At 54.1% G+C, this 26,201-nt stretch overlaps 1 protein-coding gene across 3 annotated transcripts in view; it reads left to right on the top strand.

Moving 5' to 3' along the window:
* CUEDC1 (CUE domain containing 1) overlaps nucleotides 1-19,741 on the top strand; it is a 95,866-nt gene extending 76,125 nt beyond the window's left edge. For 2 of the 3 annotated variants that reach the window (XM_063628453.1, XM_055258843.2), the window contains exons 3-11: nucleotides 1,384-1,511; nucleotides 7,539-7,665; nucleotides 8,400-8,592; nucleotides 9,886-9,969; nucleotides 12,167-12,238; nucleotides 13,114-13,207; nucleotides 13,941-13,999; nucleotides 14,809-14,879; nucleotides 17,975-19,741. In XM_063628453.1, coding sequence (XP_063484523.1) covers nucleotides 1,384-1,511; nucleotides 7,539-7,665; nucleotides 8,400-8,592; nucleotides 9,886-9,969; nucleotides 12,167-12,238; nucleotides 13,114-13,207; nucleotides 13,941-13,999; nucleotides 14,809-14,876 — 825 coding nt within the window. In that variant the 3' untranslated portion in view covers nucleotides 14,877-14,879; nucleotides 17,975-19,741. The remainder of the gene's footprint in view (nucleotides 1-1,383; nucleotides 1,512-7,538; nucleotides 7,666-8,399; nucleotides 8,593-9,885; nucleotides 9,970-12,166; nucleotides 12,239-13,113; nucleotides 13,208-13,940; nucleotides 14,000-14,808; nucleotides 14,880-17,974) is intronic. The other variant, XM_055258841.2, reaches the window with a different exon arrangement.
* The last annotated feature ends 6,460 nt before the right edge of the window (nucleotides 19,742-26,201 follow it).

The following is a 26,201-nucleotide window of genomic DNA, read 5'->3' as shown; positions in this document are numbered from 1 at the left end:
GGGCATGGCTGGTCTCAGAGCAGAGATGTACCAGTGCAGCCTGGCCCAGCCCAGGCTTATACAGGCAGCATTATTATGGTGACTTCTGCAAACTCACTTGAGGTCTGGGGGCTCTGGGGCACCTGAGATTCACAGCCTCTGAGCTCCTCCCATGTTCTTTGATCTTGGAGGAGATGGGAACAGAGTTGTGGGGAGTGAGTGGGAGGTGAAGGTGTAGGCCAGGTTGGGCTGTGTGTTGAGGGATCTCCCAGTCAGGGACCGTCTCCTATGGTGGATCACTTGAGGTCAGGAGTTCAAGACCAGCCTGGCCAACATGGTGAAACCCCATCTCTACTAAAAATACAAAGATGAGCCAGGGGTGGTGGCGCATGCCTGTAATTCCATCTACTTGGGAGGCTGAGGCAGGAGAACATATACTTTGATGTTTGTGGAGTGTGCCAGAACTGGAGGGTCAGAGGTAGCCATGTGTTTAGCTGCCCCAAACTCCTCTCTGGGCTTCTGGGGAAGAATCTAGGTCGGTCAGTGGGGCAGGACCCCAGACTTTGCCCAGTCCTCAGCCTCTCCCTGGCCCTCTTCTTGGCTCCTGGATAAAGACAAGAGCTTGGGAAGGAGAGCAGGCATCCCGGGCACTCCCCTTGCTATTCTCCGCCCTGAGAGTCCAACCTGAGTGTGCAGCCAGTGTGCCTGAAGGAGGGATCCTTGTGGTCCAAGTTGAAGACTCAGTTCTAAAAAGCGTGTGGCTTTTGCCATGTCACTTAGCCTTGGCCTCAGTTTCCTTCTGCGTCAAATGGGGTAATGAGACATATCCTACAGCGCCAGGTTGTTCGAGGTTAAGATGAGATCAGAGACGTGGAGGTACTTTGAGAGAAGGTATGAATGATGTTATCATCAAAGAATAGCGTGGGTACAGGAGCACATGAGTCACACGCGTGCAGCTCGGTGGAGTTTCACAGTGCGAATATTCCACATTATCAGCACCAGCTCAAGAACCATCATCCCCAGAACCTGGAGTGCCCCTGGTATCCGTTCCCACCCTTACCCGCTCCATAGAGGGCACACCGCCCTGACCCTTACCACTGTGTGTTTGTTTCTGCCTGTATTTGAACTGCACATGGAGGGAGAATGCTGCTGTGAACATTCTTTTGGGGACATATACTTTGATGTCTGTGGAGTTGCCAGAACTGGAGGGTCAGAGGTAGCCATGTGTTTAGCTTTTTCAAAAAGGCAGTTTTCTAAAGTGGTGATTGGATCGATTTACGCTCCCACTAGCAACACACAGAGTTCCTTTATTACACCTGCCCTCCCACACTTGATTTGGTCTGAATGGTATTTAAATTCAAGGAGGGATGATTAATATTTCTTTCTCTGTTTCCTCTGATTTAGATCTTGGAAAGGACTTTGGAACCCGATAGCTCGGATGAAGAGCCCCCGCCTGTGTACTCCCCGCCAGCCTACCACATGCACGTGTTCGACCGGCCCTACCCTCTGGCTCCCCCGACTCCGCCTCCCCGGTGAGAATCTGTCGTGTCTCAGAGCACAGGGTGGTAGGGAAGAGGATCAGTGGTTGGGGCTGTGTACAAACAACAGGAAACTTGGCTGGACCCCTCAGTATATTCTCAAAGAACAGGCTTCTACTGCAGCAAGAGACATTTTAGCTAGATACCAAGGAGAACTTGCAAAATGTAAGGATTTCAAGAGCAAACATTTCCTAAATTCCTACTCTAGGCTAGCTGGTGTGTCTCGTACCATATGGGACACAGAGTTAAGTAAAGCTCAGCCTCTGCTTTCTGGGAGCTTATAGTCAAGGGAGATGCCAGAGTAGGAATGACAAACAGGGAATGTGTATTGACACTTCCCCTCCCAAGGCCACAGCAAACATGGCTGATTCATCACTGTGCTCTTTCCTGCTGCGTCACGACAGAGCCTCACATCCTCCTTAACACAGAACACAGCATTCCCAGCCAGTCATCAGTAATTCATGGAATGGCTAGCTGCCATCCTTGGGCTAGGAATATTGTGAGGATTTTTAAGCAACGAGACCAAGTCTCTTTCATTAAGGTAGTTTGATAACTGGAGGCAGGGAGGTAGACTGCAAGGTCCCTGGAAACTTCTTCCAGGTTAAAGACGCTGTAATTTGGAAGCTTAAAATGAAGCTAGGCTGGGCACAGTGGCTCACATCTGTAATCCCAGCACTTTGGGAGGCCAAGGTGGGTGGATCACTTGAGGTCAGGAGATCAAGACCAGTCTGGCCAACATGGTGAAACCCCGTCTCTACTAAAAATACAAAGATTAGCCAGGGGTGGTGGCGCATGCCTGTAATTCCATCTACTTGGGAGGCTGAGGCAGGAGAACAACTTGAACCCCGGAGGCGGAGGTTGCAGTGAGCCGAGATGGTGCCACTGCACTCCAGCCTGGGCAACAGAGTGAGACTCTGTCTCAATAAATAAATAAATAAATAAATAAATAAATAAATAATCAAGCTAGTTGCCAACAAGGTCCCACGGGTCTCTGGGGTGCTTGTTTCTCTGGGCTCCACATTTGTGCTGGGGCTGCTGGAGCTGGGGTGTGGCCTCTTTGCCCTAGAGCTGCTGTTTCTTAGACTGGCTCAGGCCTGGAGTGGTGAGGGGGTGGGGAGATGATGGGACAGGGCACCTGCCCCGGTTAGGTCTTCCCTTCTCCCCAGAACAGCCCCAGAGCAGTGGTGAACTCTGTTATCATACAGGTATAGCTGGGATTGACTAAGCACCCTTCCAATGCCAGAAACCGAGCAGGTTCTTTATCTACAACATGACACTGAATGCAGAGGCGGGCACTGTGGTCATCACCCCTATTTATGGACGAGGAAACTGAGCCTTGAGAGATTTCATAACTTCCCCAAGACTAAGAGCTGGAGTTCGAATCCAGGTCATTCTGACTTAAAGCTAATCACTCATCACTGCTGTGTCCTGTCACCTCCCGAATGAGAAAAATCTCTGTGATTGAAGCTTATGGAGCTCATAGAGTCCTAGAAAGTTACTGAGGGGAGGAGGGAGGGAAGTGTTTTGAGTCAGGGGCAGGAACACAGCTGGGATCTTTGTCACGAGTGGTACCAGGAGCTGGCAGGCTGTACTGGAGTGGGAGGTGGGGAATGAGTGGGTGGGTCTGGGTGAGACCTAGGCAGGACTTGCAGCCTGGGATGGATCACAGAGCCCCGGGCTAAATGATTTTCCTTTCTTTGACTTTTTTTTTTTTTTTTGGAGTCGGAGTCTCACTCTGTCATCCAGGCTGGAGTGCATTGGCATGATCTCTGTTCACTGCAACCTCCACCTCCCAGGTTCAAGCGATTCTCCTGCCTCAGCCTCCCGAGTAGCTGGGATTACAGATGTGTGCCACCACCCCCGGCTAACTTTTGTATTTTTAGTAGAGATGGGGTTTCACCATGTTGCCAGGGTGGTCTCGAATTCCTGATCTCAGGTGATTCGCCCACCTTGGCCTCCCAAAGTGCTGGGATTGCAGATGTAAGCCACTGGGCCTACCCCCACCCCCACCTTTTTTTTTTTAATATTCCAATACACTTTTGCAAAAAGTTCAGTTTCTGCTAGGCAGAGTGGTTCCACCTATTTTTCAGAAGGGAAAACTGAGGCCATAAGAGAAAGGATTTTTTTTTTCTTTAAATAGAAACAGGGTCTCACTATGTTGCCCATGGTGAATTTGAACTCCTGGGCTCTAGCAGTCCTCCCACTTCAGCCTCCCAAATAGCTGGGACTACAGGGCATACCATCATGCTTGGCTGAAAATCCCAGTAGAAATGTGGTATGGATATCCATGCCACATCCTCCCTCCATACTCTGGCTGGGCGTTCAGCCTGCTGTGGGTGGGGGCCAGGGTGGTGATGGGAGCCCCACTTGGGGGCAAGGTAACCTCAGCACTACACCAAGGCTCAGGAGACCCTGTGGGCTTTAGACAAGTTACTGCTCTTGCTTAAGGTTCTGGAGCCTAACTCAGGAAATGAAGGCTTTGCTGGGCTGGGAGTGGATGCACTGAGGAGAACTCAACTTGTGGAGTCAGACAGAAGCGGTCTGTGCTCCCCACCCCTTCCTTCAGCTGCCTAGCTTAGAATTCTTCAGGCACCTTTGCAGTGTGGCCTCTGGCTCATTGCTTAACCTCTCTGAGCTTCGTATGCCTCACCTGAAACGGGAATAGTAATTTCCACCTTAGCACTGTTAGGAGGATTGAATGAGATGTGTGTGGAGCAGTTAGCACAGACCCAGGTATAGAGCAGACCTATAATCAGTGGTTTACTCTCCTTCCTGCCCCCAGCTACACTGGCTGGCCTCTGAGTTCAGCTCTAACATTGAACATTGAGACCAGGGGCGAGGCTTCCCCCAGAGGCCAGTGTTAGTAGAGGCACAGGTCCCTTTGTCCCAGGATGGCTCTGCTAGACCTGGGCCTCTAGGCCATCTCCAGTGCCTTGTCCAGTCCCTCCATCCAGAACATTCATTTCCAGCATTTACTGAGTTGCCTGCCGTATGCAGGTGCTGAGCCATGTGTATGATGAGGTGGTGAGTACAGCACTGCTGAACCATGTGTGTGAACATGTGCTGAGCCGTGTGTGTGATGTGGAGGTGAACACGGCACTCCTGAACCATGTGTGTGAACATGTGCTGAGCTGTGTGTGTGATGTGGAGGTGAATACGGCACTGCTGAACCATGTGTGTGAACATGTGCTGAGCCGTGTGTGTGATGTGGAGGTGAATACGGTGCTGCCTGTTTGCCCACACACTGCCAAGGAGATCAGGGTCTAGGGAAGCTGAAGACACGGGGGCAGGGAAGGCTGCCAGGAGAAACTGATGTCCAGGCTGTGACCTGAAGGCCACATTAGCAGTAATGTGGAGAAGCAGAGGACAGGGAGGCGCTCAAAGGAAGGAGCACTTGCAGAGGCCGGGAGGCAGGAAAGAGGGCTCATCTGGGGACCTCCTGGAAGTATCTAATGGCGGGTGGGGCTGGAGAGGCAAGCAGATCAAAGGCCCTGTGGCCCTCCAGGGAGCTTCATCTCTTGCAGCCAGCGGGGAGCCATTCAAGGGCCTTAAGCTGGAGAGCAACACGATCAGGTTCCATCAAGTTCGTGTTGTAGGAAACTTCCTTTGGCTGCTGAGGGAGATCAGATTTGAGCGGGGGAATGGCCTGGCCCCCTTCTGCTACCTCCAGTCACTGGGGTGCTGAGAACCTGCAGATGGGGCAGAGCTTGGGAGTGTGGGTATTGGCCTGCTAGGGCACAGAGAGGCAGGGCCACCCTGGGGAGCATGCTTCAAATGTCACAATCCCTGGGCCCAAGTTTTGCCTGGATGATGTGTGTGTCCTGGGACATGGCTTGAACCCCCTCTGGACCGCAATGTCCAATTCTTACCAAAAATTTTACCTGGAAGTCCTGTCTCTGAAATCCATTTCCATCAGGTCTGATGTTCCATGGGTAAACCTGGGGGTCCGATGGGGCTTGAAGTTGCAGTTTTGGGGTCCAGAGGCAGAGGCTCTGGGCTGGGAAATCCTCCCCAGCATCTCTGTCCTTCCCCTCCCCCAGTCTGTCCTTCCCTCCATCTGTCTGAAAGAAAGACAGTCTCTGAAACCCAGGGGACCCTTCCACACAGGCCGCCTGCTGTTTTTCCGTTAAAATTACAGCCTTGGAAGTTTTTTTTTGATTTGCGTCTCAGCTCATTTCTGACATTCCTTTCCGACCACAATGGAGTTGCCTGGGCTGCCTGTGCTCAGGGCCCCCTGGCTCACGCAGCTGTGGGCTGACCTCATCTCTACCAGTGCCAGCCAAGGGGCCAGGAGGGGGCTGGGCCTGGCCTTCCTTCAGGACCACAGGCCCAGCAGCAAGGAAACTCAGCTGAGAACAGGGGCCTCCTCCACCTGTCCCCTTCTCCACTTGGAGTCTTCATGGCTAGAGGGGTCCAGATGCACCTCTGAGGTTCTCCCTCCGCTGCTCTCCTGGGTGGCTCCGAGGTGTGGTTAAGTTGGGGGTGGGCACCCATGTCCCAGATGAAGACCCTGAGACCCCAAGAACGGGTAATACCCCTGGCGAGGGTCCCTCTCTGCTGTAGCCTGGGGTGGTCTGCGAGTCCCTGAGGGATGAGGCTTCCTCTCTCCCCATCTCTGGCCTTTGGAGAAAAATGAAGCCTCCAACAGTGACAGAAGGTGGCAGTGATGTAGAAAAGAATTTGGCCTAGGAATGGGAGTCCCGGGTTGTGATGCAAGCTGCTCTCCAGACCATTCCCTCTCCCCGTGTCTGTGCAGCGAGAGGGTGGACGAGGCGTGCTGGGGTTCCCTTGGCTCCAGTCTGCAAGAGCTGAGCTCCCACCAGGCACTTAGCAGCTGGTTATCCCGTCTGCTGCCGCCCCCGCCCCTTCCCCTCGCCCCCGCCGCCGGCCACCCGCCCAAAATAGAAAAGGAAAGGAAGTTATTTCCACAGTCAGCGGCAGCCCGGAAAAGCTCCCCTCCAGTGAGGGGGCGGGCGGGATTCCTAGAGCTGGAGACCAAATCAAAGCCAGGCCCAGAGCGAGAGCGGCCCCCACCGCCCGGCCCTCGGCTGCCTTCTCAGTGTGCCGTTTCCCTGATTCAGCGGAACACGTGTCCTGCGGTTGCCACGCTGCAGGCTGCCATGGAGCTGTGGGGAGCTCCTGGCCAGGCTCCGAGCTGCCCTCAGGCCCAGGGCGGTAGGGCGGGAGCCTGGGGGTCAGCGAGGGTGTGTGCCACCCCCTCTTCCTCTACTGCCTTGCCCAGCTGTTGGCTCTGCCATGGCACAGAGCTCCTGCCACACACACAAGGGGCCTGGAAAGAGCGGCCCCAGAGCACCCTGAGAGCGAGATCCCTTCCACACTCACATCTCCACGCACCTTTTCAGAACACTGCTAGGACACAACCTCCTGAGGGGCTCCCCAGCACCTGGGCAGGGAGGCAGCAGTTTCTAGATAAGGAAACCGAGCCCTAGAGGGAACAGGGGCCCACCTGACTACCCTGCCGGCTGGTGGTTGAGCCAGAACTGGAGCTCGGATCTGCGTTACCCTCTGTAGGGATCCTGGCGTCCCCATATGCCCCCTCCTCAGCAAACCAACATGCAGCAGGCTGTGCTGTTGGTGGCTTATGCGTCTGTTCCTTTGGACCATACCTGTCAGTCAGCACCATGAGCCTGGCACTGTGTAGGTGCTAGGATAGAAGCATGAAAGGATACGATCCCTGTCGTCTTTAGGGGACATTTGTAAACATCTGTGGCTAAATCCACAGAGTTCCACATGTGCACCGTGGACAGACAGCTCTGTAGGTCCAGAGACCTTGAAGGGCACTGAGTGACTGCAGAGCATGAATGGCTGGGGGGTTCGCTGAGGCTGGTGGAGACATCTTCAGTGATGAGACAGAGTGACGGGCCTTTGTTCTGGAGGCAGTGGAGGCCATGGGAATCTCTGAGCAGGATCCGACCTGCCTGAGGACCTGGTGTGATGGGGCCAGGACACCTGGGGTTGGGCTTAATGACTCCCTCTTCCCTGTCACCTCCCATCCCCTAGTACCGATGCACTGGGCTCTGGAGCCCCTACAAGCCAGAGACGCTATCGGAACTGGAACCCACCACTGCTGGGCAACCTCCCGGATGACTTTCTCCGAATCCTGCCCCAGCAGCTGGACAGCATACAGGTAACGGGGGCCGCCCCTGACTTCCACTCCCACCTGCTTGTCCAGCATCTCTCTTTGCCCACACAATTTGTGCCAGCCAGTTTTACTTCCTGATGTTTAAACCCAGGCTGAGCTATTTCTGTTGCCCTGGGTTCGTAGGGCAGGAATGCTGAACTGAAAGCCTCACTTCCTGCCTGGGCCTGGAGGTTTCCTGTCCTGTCCAGGGAAGGTGACAGCCTAAGGAGGCTGTCTGCTGCAGCAGTCACCTCAGGCTGGAGAGAGGCGGGCATGGGGTGGCCAATGGTGGAGGGCCAGAGCACCCCCTTCCTCCCTTGGGAAAGGGCCAGAGGCTGCTTCTTGCTGGATGTTGGCATGCCCCAATGTGCCCTACAGCGGGGCAGGTCCACCCTGAGGCTGCTGGTGCAGGGAGAGGGTTGAGTTTGGGAATCGACGTATAGGCTGTTCCACAGTTTGCAGATTTCTTTTCAGGACTGTTCAGGTTGTAGATGAAGGTATGAGGTGGTCCGTGGCGTGGAGGAAAAATAGTTTTTAGGCTACTGCTGTGTCCCCTGCAGCAATGGCTCTGACCTGTCCGCTGGATTTTGACTCACAACCAGGTTCCATTAGGAGGCGTGAGCCTCAGGTGAGGGCTGGAGGATGTTGGACAGGGCGTGTGTGCAACCCGAGGGATGTGGACGTTTGTGCAACATGTACCCTTGTGTGTACACATTCGACATGCTCGCTCTCCTCCTCAGGGTAATGCTGGGGGCCCCAAGCCTGGGAGTGGAGAGGGAGGTCCACCTGCCATGGCTGGGCCAGGGCCCCGAGACCAGGAGAGTCGCTGGAAGCAGTACCTGGAGGACGAGAGGATCGCGCTTTTCCTGCAGAATGAGGAGTTCATGAAGGAGCTGCAACGGAACCGCGACTTCCTCCTCGCTCTGGAGAGAGGTGGGCAGTGCCTGCAGCCACTTCTCCCTGGCTGAAGAAGGGAGGCGATGCTGGCTTTAGCCTTCGGGCTCAGGAAGACACTGAGCTGGGGGCTGAGGGGGCCAGGTGCTTTCTGTCCTACTGAGGCATGACTCCCACCAAGTTATCCCATGGGAGCCTCAGAATTCTGCCTATGGGGACCTGGGTCACTAGCCCACCCCTTTCTCCCTTGGGACTCAGAGGAAGAAGGGTGTGCACTCTTAGGCCTTCTTCCCTTTGCACACCTGCTCTGTGCCTTCACTGGCCTTGGCACAAGGCAGCAGGGAGAAGAGCACTGCCCCTCCTCACAGAGCCCCAGCTGCAAAGCAGGCGTGATGTGTCGAGCTCTGGAAACAGAACGACTGGGTTCGTGAATACCAGGGCAGGGGAGGCTCTTGAGTGGAAGACCTTAGAGCAGGGGCTCTGGAACTTTGAGGTATTTGGGTTGTCTCTGGGTGGGAGACCCTGCTCCCCAGCCTGGCTGCCTTTCCCCTGCAGGGTGGGAGTGCGTTTGGGGTAGAGGAGATGAGAGGGCTGTGGAGCTCTGTCCCTGTGACGGCCACAGCATGAGAGCTTGTGTGTGTAACCGATGATGTGTTGGTGGGGGAGGAGCAAGTTGTGGAGGGAGAAGGCTGGGCTGAAGCCCAAGGTTAGCCCCAGCTCTGCAGCAAAGGTGCTGGAAGCCTCAAGGCCTTTCCATTTATTTTTTATTTTTTGAGACATAGTCTCGCTCTTGTCACCCAGGTTGAAGTGCAGTGGCTCAATCTCGGCTCACTGCAACTTCCGCCTCCCAGATTCAAGTGTTTCTCCTGCCTCAGTCTTTCAAGTAGCTGGGATTATAGGCACACGCCACCGCACCTGGCTGATTTTTTATATTTTTAGTAGAGACGGGGTTTCACCATGTTGGCCAGGCTGGTCTCGAACTCCTGACCTCAGGTGATCTGCCTGCCTTAGCCTTCCGGTGTGCTGGAATTACAGGCATGAGCCACCATCCCTGGCCGTGCCTTTCTTTTTAAATGAGGGGGTTTGGACTCTACAATCTCTCTGAGTCCTTTTAATTCTGACATTTGAGATGGCCGTCAGGAGGTAGTTTCTTTTACTGCTGGTTCTTTGAGAGCTGGTAAATGTTGCGTGCACTCATATTTTGGGTGCCCGTGTGTGCTCAGGTGTGATTCTGGGGACTCAGCCTCTAGCAAACTACCATGTCCCAGCCCAGCCTGCTCCTGGGAGCCCAGGAGCTAACCTCCCTGACCTGTGAATATGGTCCTTTTCCAGATCGATTGAAATACGAATCCCAGAAATCTAAATCCAGCAGCGTGGCTGTCGGAAACGACTTTGGCTTTCCCTCTCCTGTCCCAGGTAACTTTGCCTTCCGGGGAAGAAAACCTAGAGGCATGGGGGTGCTCACACCCAACTTTGCTTTGCATATTTGGAGTTTGGGAGGAGGGTGAAAAAACAGATTATGGGAGGGGGCCTGGGCCTCCTCAGCAGGCTGACGGGGCCACTTCTGTCCCCACCTCCATATCCACTCCATTTAGCAGCTCTGGGGTCTTCCAATCCAGCCACTGCTGGGCTTCAGAGCCCACAGTTGTGATCAAGTAACATAGGCTGGCTGAACTCTCAACCCATGCCTCGAGTGTAGGCTAGTCAAGGACACATGGCCAGGTGCGGTGGCTCACGCCTGTAATCCCAGCACTTTGAGAGGCCGAGGCGAGTGGATTGCTTGAGCCCAAGAGTTCAAGACCAGCCTGGGTAACAAAATGAGACCCCCTATCTCTACCAAAAAAGTACCAAAAATTAGCTGGGCACATTGGCATGTACTTGTAGTCCCAGCTACTCAGGAGGCTGAGGTGGGAGGATCACTTGAGCCCAGGAGGTTGAGGCTGCAGTGAGCTGTGATTATGCCACTGCACTCCAGCTTGGGTGACAGAGTGAGACCCTGTCTCCAAAAAAAAAAAAAAAAAAAGAAGAGGAAGAAAAGGACCCCAAAATGCCCCATGGTGGGACTCAGAGACTAATAAGTCTTGGTCTGTGTCCTGGGGAAGCTTATGGTCTTGTAAGGAGAAATGCCCATTTTTCCTTGTAAGGAGAAATGCCCATTTTTCCTTGTAAGGAGAAATGCCCATTTTTCCTTGTAAGGAGAAATGCCCATTTTTCCTTGTAAGGAAAAATGCCCAGGTAGAACAAACTAGCAAAGCTGAGGACTTACTGATTTTAGCAAATGCATGGAAAAAAAGGAGGGCAGGATTAATCTGGGGAGTTGACTCATTCATTCATGACATAGCTGGAGAATATCTGCCTTCTGTTGGGCCCTGCCCTAGGTGTTGGAGGAAGAGGAATTTCTAGCTTTGTGTTCAAGGTGTTGGGAAGTAGGAATTGCCTGTCAAGAGGGCCAGGCCCTTCTGCTCCGCAGCTCTAATGGCTGAAGGAGGGTTGGATGGGGGTGAGGGGGCAGCAGTGCTCCTGGGATGCACAGACTACTGGGTTGAGCCACAGCTGGGAACGATGACCTGGTGCCTGTGTGCGAACAGTGGCCCCTCATCAGTCAGTGCCCCCTGCCCCACACGTACACAAACTGCCCGCCTCGGAGAAAGGCTCTTGCCTGGAATAGACCTTGCATCATGCAGTGGAGTTGGGGGTGGAGGAGCAGAGGGATGGGGAGCTGAGCTGATCCCAGCTTGAAGGGAGACAATCCTGTGGAACTGACTCATAAGCAGCAGGCTGGGAGCTTAGGGCTCAGCAGATGTGCAGCTGGGAGTTTTAAGCAGGAGCCTCTTGTCCTTGATCCTGAATTAACTAGAGATACCAGGGCTGCTGAGATGGATCAGAGTGACTCAAAGGGGACTTAGCAGGCAAGGTGACTGGGGATTAACCAAGTTGCAGGACAGGGAGCAGGGGCTTCAGAAAGGCAGCAAAAGACCCAAGTGGATGCTGAGCGAGCCCGGGAGACTCTGGGTGGCCGGTGGGGTTCTGACTCCAGGACTAGTCCCATTCTATTCCTACTCATTGTCTAATAGCCAGAAACCCTGTGGCTGGGAGGGAGCAATGGATGGGCTTACCTGGCAGGAAGGACAAGGGACTTGCTACAGGTGAATGCCGGCTCTGAGCCAGCACCTCATTTGACTGTCACATGAATGTTGGGGTGCAGGAGGCCCTTGGTGTGCTGGTGAATGTTTCACAGCCAACTCTGGGTGCAGCGGGAGCCTGATATGTAGTGCTTGGTGACCTCCGTGGTGGAAATACTCCCAGGCTACCAAGGTGATGTCATGAAACATGGAGTTGGTCAGAGGCGTGGACAGTTGGGCGCACACACGAGCTGGCTGTCCGCACACACCATAGACCACTGAACCCTCCCCATTTTTACAGAGGAGGAAACAAAGTCCACAAGAGGAAGGAGGAGCTCCTGGAACTCCACATCCTCCTTGCTTTAAACTCCCTCCTGGCCAGGGAAGCAGCCTGCACTTTCTTTGCATTTGTCCTCAGATGGGTGGGTAGGGCTGGGACAGTGGCCATGGCTGGCCACAGTGGCCAGCCTTCAGCAGGTGTCTCCTTCCAGGAACTGGCGACGCTAACCCCGCTGTGTCTGAAGATGCCTTATTCAGGGACAAGCTGAAACACATGGGAAAGTGTGAGTCCTGCTCCGGCCCCTTCCCTCCCAGGCTTTTCTGAGACAGGCCCTGTGGCCTCCCAGGAGCGAGGGAGCCCCTCAGCATGTGTGATGCAGCTGACTCTTGGTGAACCAGTGACATTTTCATCGCAGGCTGGCTCCCTCAGCCTTCCTGCCTCACTTCCCTCTACAGCTGAGTCTAGATACAAATTAAGTTTTAAATCCTCTTGAGCCAGATGTCTGCAGAAAAATAACGTGCAACACATGCCCTCACCGCAATCCTCGTGTTCACGTTCTCTGTGGCTTGAGGAGGCTTGGCCGGAGCTGACTGCACAGAGAGGCCCTTGCTAAGCCTCTTTTGGCGTGGGGGACCTCTTTCCACAAAGTCCTACCAGCCTTGAATGCCCCTTCCCTCCCCCTCACCTCCCCGCCACACAGACCCACAGCCATGTGTGAATGAGGCTGCGATCCTTTCAGGCTCCATTTCAGGGAAAATCTCGGATTAGTCATGGAAATCCCAGAACCAACTTTGGAGGTGGCTAGGGGAGGGGCGGGAAGGCGGTGGCGGTGGGAAAGCAAGCCAAGATGCGTTGCAGTGTGTTGCAGCCGGGGAGGGAATACTCAGATCTTGAGCCGCCTGCGGTCCCTGGGCCTGGCTCAGGGTGTCCTGTGCTGCCCCTGCAGGCTGGCCCAGGATGCAGCCTCTCGCTCCTGGGGTGGCGTCCTCAGGGGTCTGCGATTCCTGTCACCTCTCCCTCCCCAGCTCCTACCCTTGCCTGCCCCCTGCTCCCACTCCGGGGGGTCTTGGTCCTCCCCTGGCCTTTCCCACACCTGGGAGGAGGCCATGTGGTGTGCTGGCGGCTGAGAGAATGACTCACAGGTCTCTCTGCCCCCAGCCACCCGGAGGAAACTGTTTGAACTTGCCCGAGCCTTCTCAGAGAAGACCAAAATGAGGAAGTCAAAGAGGAAACACTTGTTGAAGCATCAGTCGTATCCTTTCCAGCCTGGCACTGGTGGGGGTGGTGGAAGCCAAGGGCCACGGAGCAAGACCCCTGCTGGACTCCCTGCAGCTGTGCCCTCCCCTGGGAGTGGAACTGGGCTCTGTGGCCTTCCCTTCCTCCTCCCCTCTCCTCCATGAGCTTGGCCACCAGTCTACTGCCCATCTCTCGTTGCCAACCGGGGACAAGGCCTAGAGAGCAGGGCAGCAGCTCCTATCTCCCTTCTGTAGGCCCAGAAGTTGTCCTATAACTTTTTTTTTGGTCTGAGGTCATGTACTTCTTGGGAGAAAAAGTGGTTCTTCCATCAAAATCAAAGCTTCCCCTCATTTCTGTAGTTGAACCGGTGCACGAGTCCTTCTCACTCCAAGCATGTTGGCCCTCCCTTCCTCGAGTAGAAATACGGCTTTCCACAGTTTTATCCGAACTCCTATTCATGCTTCTCAAACAGGGCCTAGGATAGCAGAGGCTCAGCAGCCAGAGGGAAACAGGGAGGAAGCTGTTTCTCCATCCCCAGAGATGTAAGCGGGGTGAGAGTGTCAGGGCCTGGCCACACCACTGACCTCAGGAAAAGGAGCCTGGGGGATAGTACTAGGGGTGTGGGGGGTCAGGTGGGTGTGTCAGATACCTCCAGAGCTTTGAGGGGTGGGGCAGAGAGTCAGTGGGACTGGGAGGACTAGGGCAGTGTCACCTCATCCCTGGGATGGTTTTCCTGAATGGCCTGGCAGGCTGGGGGCTGCCGCGTCAACAGCCAACCTCCTGGATGATGTGGAGGGCCACGCGTGTGGTGAGGCTGGAGGGGAGCCGTAAGCTCCAACTTCTCTATGATCGGTGATCTCCCAGCGGAGTTGCTGGGTGTTTCATGGGAGCACCCGCCCTGTCCCTGGAGGAACACACTGAGGGTTGGTGGGCAGGTGACTCAAAGAAATGGATCCCCCTGACTTGGCCACCATTGCCTCCCCCTTCCTGCAACCCCTGAAAGGGGGCCCTAGCCTTGCTTCCACCTAGATGTGTACCTGTAGCATGAAGTGCCAGGTACTGTTTCTGGGGAATATTCTTTTGGGTGTGAGGTGGCAGAGAGGCCTACCCCCATGGGGGACCCTCGGCCTGAGAACCAAGCACTGGGCAGCTTCAGTCTGTGGGCCCAGAGGCTTCTCAACTTCACCCAGTCCCTTCCAAAGGCCACGTGGGCCAGAAGACTCTGCCTCAGACCCTACTGGGCCCGCAGCTGAACCCTGATCTTCATGCCACATTTGAGGGTCAGGAGGCATCCAGAAACAAGGATTGGAAGGGCCTCAGAGGCCATCTAGATAGTCCAGCTTTTCCATCCCATTTTATAGATGAGGAAATTGAGGCCCAAAGACGAGGGGAGAACTTGTCCAAGGTCTCAGAGCTGAGTGGTGGACCCTGGCCAGCACCTGAGGGTCCTGCTGCCGCTCTCCCTGGACCCATGCATCGTCCACCTGGGGGGATCTGCATGGGCCCCAAATGAAGGGGGCAGAGAGAGTCGGGTCAGCTCTCTTGCCCAGTCTGGGGGCCGTGCCTGAGCGAGGCCCTGCAGGGTAGAGGATGAGGCAGCTTCCCTCTCCTTTTCAGATGAAGACTTCCGGGGCAGGCGTCAGGAGGTGCCCAAGGTGGAGGAAGGCCTTCGAGAAGGACAGTAAGAGGTAAGGCCTGGAGCCATAGTTACCCAGGGACTGCCCAAGGCCTGGGCCCCCAACACTGTGCACCCCGTGTGTCCTCCCAGGTGTCCAGAGGCGCTGGGCTCAGGCATCTGGGTAGCACAGGCCCCGCGTGTCTTCCCTCATAGTTGCGGCAGGGACACGGGCGTGGGAACTAGTCCATTGCATGTCTTTTTTGGTTATTTATTCATTTGACAAAAGATAAGCACACCTGCCTATGACAGATGCTGAGAACAGGAAAACAAAATCAGCTTTGACCTTGAAGAGTTTACAGTCCAGTTGAGAAGACAGTCCAGGACACACATAGCACACTGAGAGGACGATTTAAGAAAAACTGGCTGGGCACGGTGTCCCATGCCTGTAATCCCAGCACTTTGGGAGGCCAAGGTGGGTGGATCACCTGAGGTCAGGAGTTCGAGACCAGCTTGGCCAACATGGTGAAACCCTGTCTCTGCTAAAAATACAAAAATTAGCCTGGCGTGGTGGCAAGCGCCTGTAATCCCAGCTACTTGGGAGGCTGAGGCAGGAGAATCACTTGAATCTGGGAGGCAGAGGTGGCAGTGAGCAGAGATCACACCATTGCACACCAGCCTGGGCGACAGGAGTGAAACTTCATCTCAAAAAAAAAAAAAAAAAAAAAAGCCAAAGGAAAACTGAGGTGGTCTCAACCCGGCTGTGCACACACAGAGCTCTCTCCAGCCCCCTGCCTGGGTTGGGTGGGCTGGGATCTGCCACACCAGGATGAGGAAACCCTCCTGAGGCAGCGGTTTCTGGCTGAAGCCCCGGGCCTCCAAGCCATTTCTCCTCCTCGCTTCCTGTGCACCCCTTGGGGAGAAAGAGAAAATACCAAGGCCTCCTCCAGGACTTGGCCAAGACAGCTGTCCCTTTTCCAGCCCCCCTTTCCCATAGGAGAGGGGAAGCTGCCTGGCCTTCCCCAGACACTGGTCTGGTCCCAGTGGGCAGCATCTACAAGGCTTTCTTGAGTTGATGGTGTGCCAGGTATGGCCCTGTGTGAGACCATGGAGAAATACTCGCCTGCCTCAGAAGAGTCACAATGGAGGGAAACCGGGAACAAGTAAACACAAGTGCGCTCTCCCCTCTGCCTGGGCAGCTGGCCCCCACACCTGCTTCACCTGACTCCCTACCACATCTCCCACCAGGCACTGCAGTCCCTTCCATTCCCCTCAGGCTTTCCTCAAACACAGAGCTGCAGCCCACTTCCCACTGTCCTGGAATGCCCAGATAGAGCCTGCCAGGGAATCGCCTCCACTGTCACCCCATGCTGCTACTGTCTCCACGCCCTTCTCCTTCCTACTGGACCCCAGGGAAAACGGGTCCTGTCCAAACCACCCCTATATCAGAACCTTGCTCATCATTCATTCATGCATTCATTTATTTATTTTGAGACAGTCTCTCTCTGTTGCCCAGGCTGGAGTGCAGTGGCACAATCTCGGCTCATTGCAACCTCCACCTCTCAGGTTCAAGTGATTCTCCTGCCTCAGCCTCCCGAGTAGCCGGGATTATAGGCACCCACTATCGTGCCTGGCTAATTTGTTTTTGTATTTTTAGTAGAGATGGATTTTTGCCATGTTGGCCAGGCTGGTTTCGAACATCTGACCCCAGGTGACCTGCCCGCCTGGACCTCCCAAAGTGCTAGGATTACAGGTGTGGGCCACCGCACCCACACCTCATCATTTACTTCTGTCCTGTGACTTCCAGCTTATCCCTTTCCAGCTCCTTCTGCAAGCTGACATCCTCCTCCTCCTCCCCTTAAACACCAAGGGTCCTTGAGTCTTCCTTGCCATCCTCCTTCATCCACTACAGGCTGACAGCCCCTCCCATCACCCAGATTGACTCAGAGGTCACCCAGCAGCTCGGGGCCTTAGCCTCTTCTGCATTCTTCTGCTGTTCTTCCACACGGACTCCCCTGATCTCTCCTGAAGCTGCCCTCCCTTGGCTCCTGTGACCCCAGGAAGCCTGGTTCTCCTTACTCTCTCCCGGCTCCTGTTGCTCCACCCACTCCCTAAATACTGGCTCTCCTTGTTGCTCTGCCCTTGACCCTCTTCGAAGTCTTCTTGCTGCCCACTCTGGCAGTGCCTCTGCCCACTTTTATAGCACCAGCAACACTTCTGCGCATCTGGCTCCTACATCTGAATCTCCATCGCAGTTAGGCTTCCAGAGCTGCTTCGTGTCCCCAGCTGCACCCAAGATTTTCTTTTCAGCCTTGGATGGCAACTCAGTCTCTCCTCCTGACTGCCCCCTTTCATTCTCTTTTCTGTTCCTTCCATTACCACCCTGATAGATGCTCATCACCTAGGTCACAGCCCTGTTCTCTTCACTGCCCCTACCTACTCTGATTATCCCACCACCAAAACACCACTTTAGTTCCATTTCTCCTGTGCTCTTTGAATGAATCTTTTTTTTCTCTTTTTTTTTTTTTTTTTTTTTGAGATGGAGTCTCGCTCTGTTGCCCAGGCTGGAGTGCAGTGGTGCAAACTCTGCTCACTGCAACCTCCCCCTCCCAAGTTCAAGCCATTCTCCTGCCTCAGCCTCCCGAGTAGCTGGGATTACAGGCACGTGCCACCCCGCCCCGCTAATTTTTGTATTTTTAGTAGAGACGGGGTTTCACCATGCTGGTTAGGCTGGTCTTGAACCCCTGACCTCGGCCCGCCTCAGCCTCCCAAAGTGCTGAGATTACAGGCGTGAGCCACAGCGCCCGGCCTGAATTAGTCTTCTGAGTAAAGTCTTCAGCCTGGTGTCTGACTCCTACCAAGTTCTGCCCCCAGTTTACTTTTCTCCACCTACAACAGGTCTCTGTGGCCTAGCTCCCCTGAGCTATGACATATTAGAATGGGCCAGGTACCCTCCCACCTTGAAGCCCTCCCCTACAGCTGCTTCCCCCCGGGATTCCATTCCTCCATTCCATCTCCTGCTGCCAGAGTCCCTGCAGCTGGGCAAGCTGGAATGGTTCTAGGAATTTGGGGGGATGACCCAAGCAGAGTTCTATGGCTGACCTCGAGTCCCTGGAGAAAGGAGAGGGCTTAGGTCTTTGGTAACTTCTCCCAAAACTGTCTCTCCAGGAACCAGTGACCAGGAAAGACCACCGGGCTCCTTTGAAAAAGACTCCTCCCACCCCCTTTTTTCCCCTACCAGATGCCAGCAGCTCTTCCTTGCCAGAGATGATCTGACCCAGTGGGGGCAGCTGGAAAGCAACACTGGCCCCAGCTGAAGGGCCCAGCTGCAGCCGGACAGATGGTGCTTGAGAACCGAGGCCCAGTGATCCTCCAGCCACAGTCCAGCCCAACCACTGCCACTTTCCATGGGACTTAGAACTTCGGAGTTGCTGCCTTGCAATTGGAGGAAGGACCTGAGGCCCCTATAGGCAGCAGCCAGTTACAGCCCCTTTTGTAGCCAGGCGTTCCTATGGTCAAAGAGTGGAAATGCAGGAACCAATCTCCCTTTAAAAAAAAAAAATTCCAGAAAGCAGATGAAAGTTGGAATATGGAAAAGGGCATGATGACCCCACCCGAGGCTCTTTGGCCTGAAGGTGGAGTCCCTGCCTCCCTCTGTTCCCTATCTCTCCTGTCACAGACTCTGCCTGACCCTCCTTCCTCAGCTCCCTTCTGGTCCCCCTTCCTCAGCTCCCTCTGGGCACTTGTGCCCTTCCTTTCCATGGCCTCCTGTATCTCAGCCTTCCCCTGGGGCTGCTGGCCCAGCACACAAGCCCTGCACCCAGCCTGGGTGGGAGGTCCCTGGCCAGTCCTCCAGGCACTCTGAGGAGCTATGGGCTACTGCAAAGAGCATCTGCCCGCTGCCCCGTCTGGCCTCATCAGGCTGCTGCTGTTAGGGATGGGCTCACTCCCAGCAGCTCCCCATCACCCAGCAGGGATGGAGAGGGTGGCCACCCCGGAGCTGGAGGACTTTGGGGAGGCAGGGTCTTTCATTTGGCAGCAGACAAAAGCCAGTTCTGGAGTCACACCACAGTGGGGGCTCACAGGGGCTCTGACTCCCCAGCTGGACTGGAAGCCCTGCTGTCCGAGGGTGGGCAGCGGTGGGCCCTGGAGTGACCCCTTTGAGCAGGTGCAGGGCTGAAGAGCAAGGCGGAAAGGCCGCCAGCCTGGGTGGGAGCGCCTAGGGCAGAAGGGCTTGCTGGGTGCCCCTGAGAAGAGGGGGTGATCTCAGGAGAACTCTGATTCTAGGAACGCTTACATGGCACTGATCACTGCCACGGGGAGGGAGGCTGCCCAGCCCGTGGCCCCGCCCTGGACATGGGAGCGTGCAGACCTTCCGGAGAGCCGGGAAGCCTGGGCAGGCACGAGGCTTCGGCGCGGCTTTGGGAGGTTGGGAGTGGCATCTGAGCCTTGGCCGGGCCCTGGTGGCCTCCGTGGCCCCAACATCACAAGGGCGTAGCGAAGGCGAGCCGGCGATCGCACCTCGTCCCGCCCACCCTGCCCGGACTCCCGACGCCGAGCTTCCCCTCGCTGGGGAGGGCCGGGACGCGCCGCCGCCGCCGCCGCCGAGCGTGACCAAGTTTGGAAACGCGCGCGGGGCCGGGACACTGGCTCGGGGGGCCTGTCAAGGAGCGGCCGCCCCCTCCGCTGCTCCCCGCGCCAGGCCTGGGGCCCTGGAGGGAGGGGGAGGTCTCCGAGGAGTGCCTCAGTCCCCCAGCTCGAGTTCCCGACGGGTCTCTGAGGCTTCCCCGCGCCAGGACCGGGCGCACCGTCGGGGAAGCCCCAGCCCCACGTCTGTGAGTGTTGCTTTGTTATCTTTTTTCCTCCTATGTGTGGGTTTTTTCTTGGAGCTGTTTCATAGGAATTCCTGTAATAAAGAGTTGGTGTTCTCTTGGTGCTCTGATGTGGCCAGCGGCGTGGGACGGACCCTTCTGCTCCCTCCTCCCTCCCGGCCTGGGGCAGGGTTTGTTCCCAGGAGCCCCGCGTCGCATCCCTAGGGTACCCCTGCCTAGCCTGGCCCATTCACCCGCAGCGCTCTCCGACTGCACTCTCGACGTGACACCTGCGGCACCGCTGCACCGCAACCTTGCGGACCTGCCGGCTGTGTCTAGCGCTGTCGCCTTCCTGTTTGGCCCAGGACGGTAAACCGCTTGCTGATAGGCAAGGGAAACACCATGGGAAAGCCAGTCTGTTGCGAAAGCTCCAGACCGCCACCTCCCTAAATAAACAGCTTCTGGATTAAAGGCAGACTGGAGGTTGCAGGGAAGTACAATTTCAGACTTCAAAGGGAACTCAGAGATCGCCCCAGTTAATACATCTCTCTTTCCTCCTCCTCCTCCAGCTCAGCCGGACTACCTCTCCCCCCACCCACACCCTTCCCCCGCCCTCCGCCACAGGGACAGGGCCCTTGCTGCCAGAAGAGGAAGCTGGTGCCGTTTCCAGACAGGGCAGTTCTCAAGGTCGAAGTTTTTCCTTGTGTTGAGCCAACGGCCTCCTAGGGCTTCCAACCACACATCTTGCTCCTGGGCTCCGGGTCACTGTTGCCAAGGCTGCCTCTCTTGCCCCTGATGCCATGTTTCAGCTCAGTGACCTCACCGTCTCTCTTCCCTGACAACTCCTGTGCCTCCTGCACTCCCTGCAGGGGCCTCCCCACCCATCAAGGTCTGGCCCCACTCCCAGTCAGACCCAGGGGGGCTTGTAAAGTGGCACACCTGGGACAGGGTGACGCTCCACATGAGCTGTCCTGAGCAAACCAGGATTATCCTCCAGCCCTGGTTCTCTGCATGGTATTCATTGCCTGGGAAGCTGTTCCAAATGCCAATTCTTAGTCCCATCCGAGACCTACTGAGTCAGAAACTCTGGAGGTACAGCCCAGCAACCTGTGATTCTGATGCACACCACAGTTTGGGAACCATGGTACCAGGCTAGTACCTAGCACTGGCTGCACAGAATTACTTGAGTAGCTTCAAAAAAATCCTGGCCAAGACCAGGCTCGGTGGCTCACACTTATAATCCCAGCACTTTGACAGGTCGAGGCAGCAGGATCGCTTGAGCGCAGGAGTTCAAGACCAGCCTGGGCAACGAAGTGAGACCCATACCCCAAACCCCCGCATCTCTACAAAAAAAAAAAAAAAAAAAAAAAAAAATAGCTGGGTTGGTGGCACACATGTAATCCAAGCTACACGGGAGGCTGAGGTGGGAGGATCGCTTGAGCCCAGGAGGTCAAGGCTGCAGTGAGCTGTGATCATGCCACTGCACTCCAGCCTGGGTGACAAAGCAAGACCCTGTCTCAATTAAAAAAATAGATCTTGGCCAGCCCTTGTGGTTCATGCCTGTAATCCCAGCATTTTGGGAGGCCAAAGTGGGAGGATTGTTTGAGGTCAGGAATTTGACATTACAGTGAGCTATAATTGAGCCACCGCACTCCAGCCTGGGTGACAGAGCAAGACCTCATCTCTATTAAAGAAAAAAAGTCCTGATGTTCAGTACCCTAGACCAATTAAATCAACTATGGGTTTTTTGTTTTTTTTTTAAAAGCTCCTAAGTAATTAAATTTGCCGTCAAGCTTGAGGACCAGCCCACTTGGCAATGTGTTAGGTGTTTTAGCCCATTTGATCTTGCCCAATAATGATCACTTTACAGATAGTACAATTACAGTTCAGAGAGGTTAAGTAACTTATCCAAGATCACAGAGCTAGAATGTCATGAGGCCAGAAAAGGAGGCCGAGGGCTGCCTGACTCCAAAACTTGTGTTGCCTCCTCTACACCCCTGCTGCTCAAAGTGTGCTCTGTGGACCAGCAGCATCGCCATCCCCTGCGAGCTTGTTAGGAATGCATATTATCAGGCCCCATTCCAGATCTGAATCTGAAACTGGCGTGCATTTTAACAAGCCCTTCAGATCATTCTGATACATGCTCAAATTTGAGAACCACAGTTCCACAATCTGACTACTCACAGCTCGGTCTATGGACCAGCAACATTCATTATTACCGGGAGCTTGTTAGAAACAGAATCTCAGGCTCTGCCCCAGCCTCACTGGATCAGAATTTGCATTTTAACAAGCTCTTCAGGTGACTTCTATGCACATTAAAGCTAGAGAAACACTGCTCTAGAACACTGGTTCTCAAACTTGCTGTACATTAGAATCATTTCTGATGTGTGGGTCTCATTCCCAGAGATTCTGATTTAATTGGTTTGGGATTTAGCCTGAGAATCAGATTGTAAAATCCCAGGTGCTTCTAATATGCAGCAAGTTTGAGACCCTTACACCATTTTGCCTGTTAGTGTAGCTGACACTGGAGATGACTGTAATCAGAGAGAGAAAGAGAGGGAGAATGCTTACCAGGTCTAACAAGGAGTGCAGGAGATGAAGCCTCCGCTGGAGCCGCTGACTCCTGGTTAAAGATGGCTATGGGTCCGGGGGCAGGGACAGGCTAGACCAGATGACTGCCTTAGCCACCTACCCTCCTGCTGCTTGCTCATCTGCAAGTGCTGAGCTCCTGGTATCCACAAGGTGATACTTGCAGATTTATCCTCTGCAAAAATGCAGAGCTGGGCTATCTGAAGTCTGGTCCAGCCAGGGCCCCTTCCCTATCTTGATGATGCTTTGATGTCCTCAGGGATCAGCCCCAACTTGAAAGGCCATCATGGGTCTGGAAAACGCTGTGCCCACAAGAATTGGCCTGGTTATTACCATGCTGGGCTCTCAATCCTCCCTTTGTTTTCTTGAAGCAACTGGTTGGAGATAGGGTCTGGGGGGAAAACAGGAGACTTTCCTCTGCAGAATGAAGCAGGCAGGCAAGGTGTGGTATGATGAAGATGGTAGCTCTTTATCAAGTGTTTATTGTGTGCCAGACACTCTCCTAGGGTACTTTACCGAATCCTTCACAACAATTATATGAAATCAGTATTACTACTTGCGTTTCACACAGAGATGTTAAAGTCCTTACTCAACATCTACGCTCAGTAAGAGGTGGTAGTACCTGCATATGAACCCAGGCAGCTGAGCTCCCGAGATGATACCTAAACACTAAACATGGTGGGGTCGGGTTGGGATGCAGGGGGATGGGGTTAAGATGCAGCACCTCTGCACAGATGCAATCTGTGGAGCACAGAAAGGGCCCACTTGCTCAAAAACATCACCACAGTGATCCGTGATCCAAGAGAGTGCCTGGAACGCCGCCATTAGCATTCTTTATCTGGTTTTAAAAACGATCTCTTAGCATTTCCATTAAATGGCAAATATGCTATTGAGAGAGAAGCACATGAACTCCTTATGCCCATTATCACAGCATAGATTAATTTGTTGGATTAATGGGCTGCACCAGCTGGAGGAAGAGTTGGAAATTTCTGGAGGTGGCCAGGCGGGAGACGGCGGGCATGTGAAGGGGGCTGTGTAAGTCGACTGCCACCTGGTGGTCATCTTGCAGAAGTGGCAGTCACTGGCCACTGAGACACCCAGCACCATTTTCCCAGAAGGAAGATGTGAGCACCTGTTTGGCCTTAAGCCAAAGAAACAGAGGGAAATTTAGTCTGTTCACATGATTATATGTTTTATAAAATTTGCAAAACAAAGATATTTTAAAGTTTTTCTTTTCTTTTCTTTCTTTTTTTTTTTTTTTGAGATGGAGTTTCACTCGTTGCCCAGGCTGGAGTGCAACAGCGTGATTTCAGCTCACTGCAACCCCCGCCTTCTGGGTTCAAGTGATTCTCCTGCCTCAGTGTCCTGAGTAGCTGGGATTACAGGCACCCACCACCACGCCCGGCTAAATTTTTGTATTTTTAGTAGAGACGGGGTTTCGCCATGTTGGCCAGACTGGTCTCGAACTCCTGACCTCAGGTGATCCACCCACCTTGGCCTCCCAAAGTGCTGGGATTACAGGCTGTGAGCCACTGCGCCTGGCCAAGTTTTTTCTTAAGAGAGCCACTAAGATTAGATAAGCTTCAGGCCCCCCAAAACCAGCGTCTACCCTGAAGAGCTGAGGCTTGGAGTCAGGTGTTCTTTCTAGAGAGTAAAGAGTCACAATGCTTTATCAGGACAAGAGGATTATTCCAGGGACTCCAGGGGGAGGAACTGTGAAACTCAGTACAAACAGCAATGCTTCCTTGCTTTGACCTTGCCATTCAAAGTGTGGTCTTTGGATACAGTGACCAACTGTCCTGGTTTTCTTGGATGCAGAACTTTCAGTGCCAAAACTGGGAAAGTCGTGGGCATACTTGGGTGGGTTGGTTATCCCAACTGCAGATCTGCAGCATTGGCATCAACCTGGAAGGTTGCTAGAAATGCAGACCCAGACCTACTGAGTCACACTGCATTTTCCAAGATCCGCAGCAAATTCATGTGCATATTAAAAGATCGAGTTGCTGTGGCTTCCCCAGGAAGAGAGGGGCCCACACTGGCCCCGAAATGTATGCCTTCAAGGGGTTTGGTGGGCTGCAAAACCCCACAGAGTGATTGCAACTGGCCTTGAATTCCAACAATAAAAGGCCAGCTTCTGGCTCCAGGCCCAGCTGGCCCTTTTTTCCCTGGTCACAGTGACATAGGCCTCCCAGGGCATAAAGCACTTAGTTCTCTTCCTGAACTGGATTCTTCCTGGGGGCAAGCCCAGGTTTGGTGAAGAAAAGAGTGGGTAGCTAAATGAAAATAGTTTGTAGGCTGGGCGCGGTGGCTCACACCTGTAAATCCTAGCACTTTGGGAGGCCGAGGTGGGTGGATCACCTGAGGTCAGGAATTCGAGACCAGCCTGGCCAACATGGTGTAACCCGGTATCTACTAAAAATACAAAAATTAGCTGGGCGTGGGGGTGAGCGCCTGTAATCCCAGCTACTCAAGAGGCTGAGGCAGGAGAATCACTTGAACCCAGGAGGTGGAGGTTGCAGTGAGCCGAGATTCCGCTGCTGCACTCCATCTTGGGTGACAGAGCGAGATTCCATCTAACCGCTGCACTCCAGCTTGGGTGACACAGCAAGATTCCATCTAAAAAAAAGGAAAGGCAAGAGGAAAGGAAAATAGTAGCTTGTACGTTGTTAGGTGAGTTTTTTTTTTTTTTGAGAGAGAGTCTCAGCTCTGTCACCCAGGCTGGAGTGCAGTGCCACAATCAGCTCACTGCAGCCTCGACTTCCAGGGCTCAAGCGATCCTCCCACCTCAGCCTCCCGAGTAGTTGGGACTACAGGCACATACTAACACGCCTGGCTAATTTCTTGATTTTTAATAGAGACAAGGTCTCTCTGTATTGCTCAGGCTGCTGTCAAACTCCTGGGCTCAATCGATCCTTCCACCTCGGCCTCCCAAAGTGCTGGATTACAGGCATGAGCCATGGCAGCCAGCCTCAGGTGAGATTTAATTGAAGGACACTGTTGCTCTAAAGCATAGTCTGAAATTACCATTACTTGTATTTATTGAGTAGTTACCATATACCGGGCACTGTTTTAAACACTTAGCAGGTATGAACCCACTGGTGCCTCACTACAAACCCTCTGCTAGGTGCTATGATTATCCCCACTTTACAAATGAAGCTGAGGCCCAGAGGACTATCAAAGAGAACTATCTGTCAGTGAGGCACAGAGGATGGCCAGACCAGAAATGCTCATGATGTGCAGTGAACGGTGAGGTAGGGGATTATTTCCATTCACCCACAGCTCTCTCCCTATCTGTGTATCTGGGGAAGGCCTCAAAGGAAAGCTGGGCCTGGGAGAGAGGGAGGGCTGGGTATGGACAGGCAGTGAAGGGAAGGCTGAGATGACAGCATCCTCATTTGTCCTAACTTGGCTTTATTTATCCATGCTGTTCACTGGAAAACTCTGAGAGCTGTGGGCCAAGCACCAGGCCGGGTGTGGGGAGGCAGAGCTAAAAGTCCTAGTTCCTGCCCTCAGAAAGGCCCCTGTAGCCAGACTCAGACAGGTAAACAGAGTTACAACACAGACAGAGCCCTGAAAGAGATGAGATAAGCATAGGAAGGGAGGGAGCAGGTCTGGGCACTCACCCGATCTTACTGAGTGTGTGCTGGGGGCTGAAAAGCTTTTCCACCTGAACTGATTCTTGACCGTTCCTTGAAGCCTAGGAATGGGGTCTGAAGGGGAGCTCTCAGGAGAGGGGCACAAGCCCAACAGCCGGAAGGAAAGAGAAGGCACTCTGCCTCTTTTTTTTTTTTTTTTTTTTTTTTGAGATGGAGTCTTGGTCTGTCGCCCCGACTGGAATGCAGTGGCGCGATCTCGGTTCACTGCAACCTCCACCTCCTGGGTTCAAGCAATTCTCTTGGCTCAGCCTCCCGAGTAGCTAGGATTGCAGGTGCCCACCACCATGCCTGGCTAATTTTTGTATTTGTAGTAGAGACGGGGGTTCATCATGTTGGCCA

Source organism: Symphalangus syndactylus, chromosome 20, assembly GCF_028878055.3.
Source record: "Symphalangus syndactylus isolate Jambi chromosome 20, NHGRI_mSymSyn1-v2.1_pri, whole genome shotgun sequence".
Lineage (NCBI taxonomy): Eukaryota > Metazoa > Chordata > Mammalia > Primates > Hylobatidae > Symphalangus > Symphalangus syndactylus.
Note: the sequence above shows the minus strand (reverse complement) of the source record. Positions and strands in the feature narration are given on the sequence as shown.